The following is an 11,334-nucleotide window of genomic DNA, read 5'->3' on the forward strand; positions in this document are numbered from 1 at the left end:
ACCATCACTCAGTCTTTTCAAACATGAAACATCCTGTGCACATGAGAAAATGTTTTGCTGCATTCATGTCACGTGTGCAACTTTTTGTCCATGTGTTTCTTAAACTCTAAAACGAGCGACGCTCTGTAGACACTGATCAGATCTGTACGGATTATCTCCAGCGTGAGTCCTCTTCTTTGCAAAATTCTATTGTACGGCACTGTGAAAAGGGGCGGGATTAAACAAGATGATTAGACATTAAAAAGTGAGCGATTGGTCCATATTTTAAATTTCTGTCCTGAGAGGTCATGTTTTGATCTTCGATTGGTCTCACACAGTCAAGTGATGCGATTTCGCAGGTCAGTTCACCAAGCTTGAATGTTGTAAGGCAACTCCGAAACTTGACGCACAAACTAGCATTTCCGGTCTGATTCATTTGCGCGCGTATGAATGGAAGTCTATGGGGAGAAAAGTCCAGTGTGACCGCGGCTTAAGTGCAAGTGAATGGTTTTTCTCCACTGTGGATCCTCATGTGTTTATTAAGAGATGATGATCGGCTGAAACTCTTCCCACACTGAGTGCAAGTGAATGGTTTCTCTCCAGTGTGGATCCTCATGTGTTTATTAAGGTGTGAGGAGGAGTTAAAAATCTTCCCACACTGAGTGCAAGTGAATGGTTTCTCTCCAGTGTGGATCCTCGTGTGTTGATTAAGGTTTGATGATTGGTTGAAACTCTTCCCACATTGAGTGCATGTGAATGGTTTCTCTGCAGTGTGGATCCTCATGTGTTTATTAAAGTTTGAAGATTGGCTGAAACTCTTCCCACATTGAGTGCATGTGAATGGTTTTTCTCCAGTGTGGATCCTTATGTGAATTTGAAGACTGTTTTGTTTTCCAAAACTCTTTCCACACTGAGTGCAGGTGAAACGATTCTTGTCTCTCCTTTTCAAAATACCATCAGTCTGTAAAAGAGTTTTTTCCTCAATTTTGACATGATGTTCCTCCTCTTTACTCCCCTCATACTCTTCAATTAGGTCTGAAATAAAAACAAAACATTAGTTTATTAAATCTTAAAATGTCTCATTAAAAGCTGAAAAGTGAAAAGACACTGGAAATATTGGCTAAACACACTGTAATTTTGATGCACATTAAATGTAAAATGAATCAGATCATATTTTGATCTGTCCATTAACATGCAGGGCTCGACAATAAGGACTGCCCGATGACCCAGGGCCAGCGTGCGAGACGCTCGGGACAGTATAGAGAATGGTTACTGACCCAATCGGGCTAGTGGTGCCTTGTCACTTAAGTTTAATTTGGCTGCGACTGTTTGTCAATTGCGTCGTGTTTGCCCAGTGAGCGTGGTTTGTCTGGCATATGTGAATCCCGCAATCGTGTGGGATCCGCGCCAAATCAATCGGTCCGAGATCGCCTAAATGAGGTGGTCTCGGCTCGATGGACTATATGCACGGCAGTTCCCCAAAACTGAAAATGGAAAAAAACTAACAAGAAATCTGAGTGTTGAAGTATTCAACCAAGTTGCCAGTTTAAGGGTGATGATCACAGTAATGCATCAGTTAAAATGCAAGAGTCTGGTTTAGTTAACTTCAGTTGCTTTTATTCCACACCGGTGAATAGAAATGTGATTTGTTTATAACACGCACAAATCCACCAAACAAACTTCACTGCCCGTTGCTTCACTCAGACTGTATTGTTCTCCCACGTGCACATCTTTGAAAGGCAAATGTGATTAGCAGTCAGTTAGCGACCTCTACTGGACAGGTTTGTGTAATCCTTTGTAACACTGAGCTTTGTAACATCCTAATAGACATGTTCTCTCACTATTACCAACCATTTTGTTTTTTATTATTGCCTAATAATAACTGTCATACATTAAACCCAAACCAAAAGTTTTCTAACTACTTGGAACAGGTGACTGAGGAAGCTATTTTTAGTGGGTTTTAAAGTGAGCCCCACACAATTATAAACATTGTAAATAATGCAGATAAACGTCCAACATTAGATTAAACATTTCCTGACATCAAGTGGCGACATGTTTTCCTTAATTGTTTTTTTTTTTTACTTTTAGAAGAACTCTTTTATTACATTAAAATTTATATAATTAATTACATTTAAAATATTTGCTAATCAATTTTGTTGTTTAAAATGTCTTATTTATATGTATTTTTTTTCTGCAAATACAAATTATTTGAATAATTTACCAGTCATGGGATATATTATTAGTGTGATTCACTATATTTGAAACATTTGTTATTATATTTATGAATATGTTGTTCTGCAAATGCATATTTTTAAATGTAATTTACTAGTGATGGATCATACTTTTATGAATATTTATCACTTGAAACATGCATAAATTGATTTAGTTAAAAATATTTATTTATCTGCAAATGCCGATTATTGTAATACTTTACCAGTTATGAATCATACAACATTTGCAAATACATTTAGTATTTTTTTTGTTTAAAATGTCAAATAGTTCTGCAAATTATTCTAAGAATTGTCCAGTTGTGCATCATATTGTTCATGTAATTTAAAGATTTGCAATTCAGTTTTGTATTTTGTTGTTTAAAGTCTTTCTATTTCATGTAGATGAAAACCAGTTCTAAAATGTATCATTTATGCTTCATACTATGTGCGTTTTCTAAAGATACAAAATAGGTGGTAAACTAGGGCTCTTCCCTTTTTTCCTGGCCTGTCTTTTCCTGGTCTGATTTCCTACTCTGCTCCTCTCCTCCTCTGGAGTCTATCTTCTCTGACTCTACTGCAATCACACTAACTTCTGGGCCTGCGCTCTTTGTCTCTCTCTCCCTCCCCCTGTGTCTCTCCTTCTGCCTCTGGTAACTTTAACTTAACATTTAAGCTGGGTACAATTTATATCATATGTTTATCATTTCATATTTTAACATTTTATACAGTTATTTTGTACTTAATTCAGTTGTAACCATAGAGAATTATTGTCATTAAATCATCTCATTATCAAGTATTTGTGAATTACTTTTGATTTAACATCAACACTTAATATTGCAATACAATACAACCACATAATATCAATGCTCTCCTACATTTATAGCTATTAATACTGCCCTTATTTCCGTTTTTGGTATGAGATTGCAGAAGAATGGTTTGACTAGAAATGTACAGTTTTTTACCAACATACTGATAACTCTTTAGTCATTCGGCAGAACTCCAGTTCGAACCGATGTGGTTTAAAACCCATTCTTTCAAAACCTAAAACTATAACCTACACACACTACTTACAGACAGCACACAATATAATATATCAGTGCACAAGATCAGTACAATATGCATTGCATTTAAATAATCATTTGAATGAACTGTTAGCGGAAGTGCTTCAGTATTCTGTTGAGTACTGGAATTAGCATGTAAGCTAACAAATCACTCATGTTCTTATTCACAATAGTGACACTGCGTTCCCCATACACTGATTTATTTGTAGTAATGTGGGAGTTTTCACATGAGCGTATCTTTAAAGGCAACCAGTTATCTACAGAAAGTTTAATCGTCTTCATGAAGAAAAATAGTTTCTTTTCTCAAATTAGCCAATCACAATAAATGTGCAGTGTTTTGGAACTAAAGTCTTCATTTATTACCCACAACACATCAAGATTTGATCAAGTCAAAATCTCATAATCTGACACAAATCACACCGCACGAGTTTAGCCGGACTTTCATTCGCCAGCAAGTTTTGTGAAATTGCAGACAAAAGCCCCAAATTGGAGGCAAATGGCTGTTTGTTCATGCGAGTGACAATCAAACAATGTAAATGATCAGAAACACAATCTAGGGGTGTAGGACAGTGTTCCCTGCATCTCCCCAAACGTTTTCTCCTCCCTATTCTTCTAATTTTCTTTTCAGTGCTGAGCAAGTGTGCAATGTGCACAAATATAGTTATCGGTTCAAGTTGAAACACATTGTTAAATTTTGCTGTATTTGGCTAAACAGTTCAAGGGTGGCTCCCCAATGTGTAGATACATAAAATAAATAAGCTGACCAAAGTTCTTACGGGGAAAAGACTATTGAAGACAACGAATAGTGCAGTTCCTCAGCAGTGATGTTAACTTGTCTTTAGTTTACTTAGGTCACATGTTTTTTGACTGTGGGAGAAACCCGGGGGAAACCTACACAAGCACTGAGTGAACGAGAAAACTGTGACATTCTTGCTTTGAGGCAACATTGCTAACGACTGGGCCACCATGTTGCCCAATCTAGAAAGGAGGGGGAGTAGGGGTGGAAGGGGAATTTCTCAAGACAAAGATAACTGAGGTAAGAAACTCTGGTTATTTATAGTGAGTTAGGAATCATCTTATTGGTGAATCATGTGTTAGCTAATGCAGGACCTGCCATGGACAATCATAAGCATGTGATCCTCTCGAAAGTAGTTTATAAATAAACCTTATGTCAATGAACAGCCAAACTACACGAAAAAGCTGCCGTGTTGAATATACCCACGTTTGTGTAGACAAGGCTTCAATTTTGAGCACTCTGCTCTCCATTGTGAAGCTTCAGGTGAGTGCTGAGGCTTCTTTTATGTTTAAAGTCCTTTCCACACTCACTGCATCTAAAACGATCTTCTCCTGAGTGAGTCTTCTTGTGTTGCTTAATGGAGTCTGATCGTGTGAGAGTCTTTCCACACTGATCACATGTGAACACTATGGTTCCATTGTGACCACTTATGTGATTTATGAGGCTAGCTTTGGTTGTGAAGCTCTTTCCACACTAAGCACATGCAAACGGCTTCTCTCCGCCGTGACTTATCATGTGGTAATAGAGTGCATTTTTACAAATGAAACTTTTACCACACTGTACGGTTTCTCTTCAGTGTGGATCCTTATATAGATCTCAAGGTCTTGTTTTTGCGAAAAACTTTTCCCACACTGTGTGCAAATAAAAATTCTCTTTTCATTGTGAGTTCTCATGTGGATTTTAAGGGTGATGTTTCGCTTAAAACTCTTTCCACACTGAGGGCAAGAGTAAGGCTTCTCCCCAGTGTGAATTCTCATGTGTGCTGCAAAGTTTCCTGCATGATAGAAGCTTTGTCCACACTGTTGGCATGTGTACGGCCTCTCTCCAGTGTGAATTCTCATGTGGGTTTTAAAGCTTTGTGTATAACCAAAACTCTTTCCACACTGTTCGCAGGTGTAAGGTTTCTCTTTAGTGTGAACTCTCATGTGAATATCAAGCTTTGGCTTTTGGCTGAAACTCTTTCCACACTGTTGACAGCTAAAATAACACCCAGAATTGGATTTCCGAGGTCTTCTGCGTAATGAAGTCTTTTTAGTCAGTGTGGGTTTTTCATCAGTCATTATTTCTTGGGGTTTCTCAAACTGCTGTTTCTCCTCCATTTGATAAGTCTCTTTTTTCAGTACCACCACGTCTTAAAAATAAGTGAACTTTAGTATGAAGGCCCAAAGGAACAAGCATGAAATGGATGTTTCACCCACAAATGAAAATGACCGTACCATTTACTCTGTGTTATGCAGTTTTGATCAAGAAACTCATAAAGGTTTAAAACCACACGCGGGAGAGTAAATGGTGAGGCTATTTTCATTTCTGCATCAACTATCCCTTTAAAGGGTTCCTATTATGAACCTTTTTACAAGATGTAAGAGGTTTTGGCTCCAAATCAGATCATATACCTTGCAGAATATTTAATTTTGAGGGTCAGAGGAAAACCAAGCTCTTTTTGTGCCTGTGGCTTTAAATGCAAATGATCAAATGCACTCGCTCTAGATTACTCGTGTTGTGTTCCCTCATGTGTATCTTCCACTAAATTTAAACATTTTTTACTTCCTTGGAAGACCCGATTGAGACAAATCCTGCATGTTCATAGCAAGTGCGCATAATTTACCTTATATTAGTGAGTTTGCATTATTGTATATAACTTATGCAAATGTTTCCCAGTACTGGGTTGCAGCTGGAAGGGCATCCGCCGTTTAAAACATATGCTGAATAGGTTGGTGGTTTATTCCGCTGTGGTAACCCCTGATTAATAAAGGGACTAAGCTGAAAGAAAATGAATGAATGAACTTGTGCAAATGCTTAATGCCACGTTTGCTGTAAATTGGAGTGATGAGGAGATGCCAAGATGACATACTTTGCTACTCGTTTTCATTCATTTGTACTTTTGTATTTGTTTTCTTGCCTTTGAGCATGTCCTGAGGCTTAGCTGAAGACCTACTTGGTGACATTTTATATACCTGACAAGATGCAGAAATGCCATTTAAAAAGGTGACCTGCTGTTTGTCCAATCAGGGACAGTGACAACGTAAATATAGAAATAATAATGTTTACCAGGGGTTTGCAAATGTGAAACGTCTGTTAATGAACACCCAGGATTATTTTTTAACCCCAGGTAAAGCATGAGCAGTGTGGAACATGATTACAGATAACCCAGGATTCTGTATATACAGGGTTAGAATGACCCAGGGTTAACAATTTGAAGTGTGAAAAGTCCTAAGAATACTCAGCATCAGCTCTCAGGATAACCAGAGTACAATGACAAACAGCCACAATTGTCAATCATGTCATAGCAGTGACCAGGGTCCATTTCAGAAAGGAGGTTAAGTGAAAACTCAGAGTATTTTAACCCTGAAATGAGAGAAACTCTGGGTTTTCCATTTCAAAATGGCAGGTTTGTCAAACTGGAGAAAGCAGGGTAAGTCAAGCCTGTTTCTGAAAGTAACTTTAACTCAGTGTCAGTTACCATGGTAACTTACTCTGTGAACCTAACCTGGTCAGGGGCAGGTTTTATTCTTTAACCCTGAGTGTCTGTCGGTCTCCTTCCCTTTTTTTTAAAGACAAAGTGGTATTTCTCCCCTTAGCCTTACCTTTCCACCCACCTATTTTAATGCTCAAAACTATACAAAACGATTGATGGAAACATCATGATGCATACTGTAACTTTTAAAAAATCCACATAAAAAATGCGCAAAACTGAGCAGGATAAACTTTAATTCGATAGAATCGATGCGCCTGAACTACAATGGAAACACTTTTACTGAACAAATTACAGTATGTGCATTAAAAAAGGTTTGTTATAAGAGATCATATGAAGATGAAAATGTGAATAGACAATCCAGCAGGCTGAGTGCATTGAAGAACATCCGAAATGTTGTTTTGGTCATTCTAAAATGCTTTAACCGTTTTAGTATTAATGTATATTATTAATGACCTCCAGAGTGTCAAGAGAGTCTGTTCTCCACGTCTCATGGCTTCAAACGCCCCCACGTGTTCATTGTGTGTCAACATTGTCTTCTGAGGCGCGAGTACATTTATTAAATAAAGAAAAAATTGACGCAGCTTCTTCTACCGCAGTAAATTCTGTTTTTACTGTTGATATTTGGCACCAGTTAATCAGGAAGTGACGATTTTTAAGGCCTAAATTTTTACGACATTTTATGACTCACGGAAACCCTCTTTAAACACAAGAGCCCTGGTAATTATTTATTATAATAATGATGTAATTCTAACTCAGATGCTATCTGTGAGAACTAGTAACAACTACTTTTAATAGTTTAAATACATGAAGAAGTTGATGAAAAAAGGGGATTGTGATCAATATGACATATGCAAATGGAAAGTACTAAGCCAACACTATCACTGTAATAGCAGATATCTTCTATGAGAATACTTTAGGTCAAATATCGTCAGCTCAGTTAAACTTTTTTAATTTATTGTTTTTATTTATTTTTATAGCACCAGTGCTCAAGGACACTTTACAAACTATAGGAAAACAAGAAAAGCAATAAACTTAAGGAGATGGGAAATGGGAGACTAATAAAACATAAAAGAATGACAAAAGACACGAGAACAAGTGACAAGAAAGAAACTCATTCCTGTCTTTCAATTAGTGCTATGTGCATTTAGGAGAACTAGGCAGCACACTCAGGGCTGCAAGATGGATTTAATTTAGTATTCTTATTATTAAAATATATCTGAATGAGGATCAAATGACTGAGTTGGTCTTTAAGAATGAAAATCAACCTGTTTGTTCCTGCAGATCTTCCTGTTTGACTGTGAATGTTTCTTCAATCTTCACTCTCCTCTTTAATAAACGCCATCTTTATAACAGTGTGGAGATCAGTTGCTTCAGCAGGAGTTTTTCTCTGTGTTTGGACACTTTATCCTGTTTAAAATGAACAAAGCAATAAAAATGTCCTGTTTAAAATAAATAAAACAATGAACAGAAACAAAATAACTTCTCTTCAACACTTGCTTCAACAGTTTCTTTATATGAGAGTAATTAACAAAAAGAAATCAGGCAAAAGGTACCATTAAAACACTTATTACACAGATTTCTGTAACTTATTCAAACAATAGTCAATATTTACGTAGGAGTAAAATAATATTACGTTGTAAAAAACCTGAACCTTTAATTAAATCGGTTTATATCTGTAAACGTTTTAAAACAAACCTTTCTCTAGTTGAATCACAGCGCTGAAGCGGCGCCGCCTGATGACGTCACACTCCGCCAAACTAAAAGTCATTTTTGTTTCGCTTTTTTTTTGCCACTTACTGTTGAAGTCATGGCTAGGGCCAGATGGAATCTGCGGACGTTTTTTGCTATTTCTGTGGAGAATTTTGGTAAAAATCTGCGGATTTCTGTTAAATTATTTTGGGAGTATCATAACTAAAACCTTAATATGTGAAATAAAAAAATTATATCTTTTTAACTTGTATTTAATGTTTAATATGCAAATCCAATTGGATTCACTTTATTTAGTTAACAAAGCAAGTCTCTCATACAATATATCTACTAAAAGACAAGAAAATATTGCATTACAAACTGCATTGTACATAAATCAGATGAACATTTTCATATTAGTCAATATTACTGTAATTTAAAAACTGAATAAATTTAGATTTTTCCCAGAGATAGGTTGTGGCTGGAAGGGCATCCGTTGCGTAAAAACCATAGACTGTAAAAACATGCTGGATAAGTTGGCGGTTAATTCAAGGGACTAAAATTAATGAATAAATTTAGATTTACACACATTTACTCAAGTAAATAAATAGAATTAATGATGGGCTAAAAATCTGCGAAATTCCTGGTCATGGCTTATATATACAGCATTTGGAGTTGATCAAAACCTTTACTCTAAACATTTTTAAGACAATTAAAAAAAACTTTTTAATTCACTAAGACTAAGTGTTTAAAGCAGACAATCTCAACATTCTAAGATGTATAATAAAAAATCTCATGGGTGTTTTGAGTTGAAACTTTACAGACACATTCTGGAGAATCTCAAATCTTGAAAAAGGGTAAAATTGGTGCCCTTTAAGTAAAAAGTACCCATTACTACTACATGTTTTAGTTTCACTAGCTGGGTCATTATCACTATAAAGTGCCTTTGATGTCCCACAAGATTGAATCAGTCCTATTTGAATATAATGCGCAATATAGAAACTCTGATGTTTTAATATAATTGGTTAAACCTTTACACACATGCAGGTAGATTTATAAGTGTTTTGAAATATGTTTTTGCCATATTCTTTCATTAAATAGATGTGATTTTGCCATGTCCCACACACTGCTCAGACAACTTCAGTGAGTCTAAAAAGTAGGTAAATTAGATCAAATTAAAAAAAAGATTTTTAAATATTCCTAATGTCTTTAACAAGTTATTTTAAAGAGAAGTCATTTTAATAACTTTTATTCTGTTTTAATAATATCATTAATCATTTTGCACGTGTCCTTGAAATTGCTGTCCACCCTGTCATGATGTTGTAAATGCCCCTTTAAGATGTACTCTCATGTACTCATTGGCATCCCCGTGCCCAGTTTGCTTTGCTTTAGAGGTTAAAACGTCTGCTGTGCACACAGTAAATATCTACACTAATGTTTCCTATTTTTCCTCATATTGTGTTTGAAAATGAATGTTGTCAAACTTAACATGTCCCTGTGAGAGTGAAACATTAATTAATATAAATTTAGAATTAAAAATAAAGCTTTTGAACTGTGCACAAAGAGCTTAAATAGGGAAACACTTTACCAGCTGCAGGTGCTACATGTGTTGAATAAATGCTGTCTTTAGCCAAAAATGTCCTCCTTGTCATTGTCCATCATGTCACAAATCCTTCCTTGACAAGGTGGTCATATATGCATTGTTATTGACACTTTATTTTCTTTAATATTTTATTGTTAATTAGTTCATGTTTTTTATGTTACAACACTTATACACACACATACTGCACCAGCAGATGCAATATGAGTCATGGACAATACAAACCTTTTGGCAATATCTGTCTCAGTCTATATTGAGGACATCATTTTAAAGTCCATATAATGGATCTCACTGACTGTTTGAAATAAAACTACAGCCCTAGGTATTTGTACAATTATGTGAACATCTGTAATCTAATTATTTACCTTATTCTGAAGAAGAAAAAAACATTAAAAGGTGTTTAACTTGAGTTGTCTCCAACATTCCATTTACTCCTCCAATACAGTGTACAATATAAATATTTACATTCATTAGCAAATTTTGTTTAACTTGAAGGACAATAATTGTTTACCATTTACCGTTTTACCATTAATTTGCATATTGATAAAACCTAATTGATAACACAAGAGGCGGCATGGTGGCTCAGTGGTTTGCAGAATTAGTGAAAACAGAAGTTGAATTCTTGAAAACTTTATAACCCTTTTATATGAACCCTTTAATATTTCTTGTTGTACCTGTTGTTTTTCAAATGTTCCTCCATATTTAGTTCACTAAATAAAGCCTTTGTCTACTCTGTCATGCTAATGTCCACCCTGTCATCTTGTTTTCCACCGTCATGTTCAACTTTTATGAAAATGAACAAATTATTTATAACCTCAGCAAAACATCTTGTGTGATTTCTTAATTAACCAATAAAGGCCAGTTAATATTGTTTAAAAGTTTGACAAAATATTTTAGATCTTGGGGTTTATTTAGAAAAGTATGTGCACTGAATGCATATTTTATTGGAAAATAAATGTTTTGTCTATTATTTCATTATTATAAATAGACTTTTTCCATGAAGTTGGGTTGGTAAAGGGACACATTACCTTTCTGAAAATATACATGTTATAATCCCACTGCAATGAAGATATACTTATACTACTTTGAATTTGTTCATGACAGGATTGACACAATTTGAGGTTTGTTTCCTGTTTTTCTGCTTGCAGATTATTTGTAAAAAGTGCAGGAGCTTGACCAACATTCATTTCTTACAGCCTAAAATCTAATAAATATAACAACTATGTGGTTAAATCAAAAATCTCAAACCTTTTTTTTTTTTTTTTTTTTTGGTGTCTCAAAGGCACTTTATAGTGATAATAAAAACG

At 35.4% G+C, this 11,334-nt stretch overlaps 1 protein-coding gene across 1 annotated transcript in view; it reads right to left on the reverse strand.

Moving 5' to 3' along the window:
- Positions 1-11,334, reverse strand: part of LOC130223487 (gastrula zinc finger protein XlCGF57.1-like) — a 150,727-nt gene that overhangs the window by 138,924 nt on the left and 469 nt on the right. Inside the window, exon 2 of the mRNA XM_056456332.1 lies at positions 8,007-8,081. Within this exon, the coding sequence (XP_056312307.1) occupies positions 8,007-8,081 (75 nt within the window). The remainder of the gene's footprint in view (positions 1-8,006; positions 8,082-11,334) is intronic.

Source organism: Danio aesculapii, chromosome 4, assembly GCF_903798145.1.
Source record: "Danio aesculapii chromosome 4, fDanAes4.1, whole genome shotgun sequence".
NCBI classification, from domain to species: domain Eukaryota; kingdom Metazoa; phylum Chordata; class Actinopteri; order Cypriniformes; family Danionidae; genus Danio; species Danio aesculapii.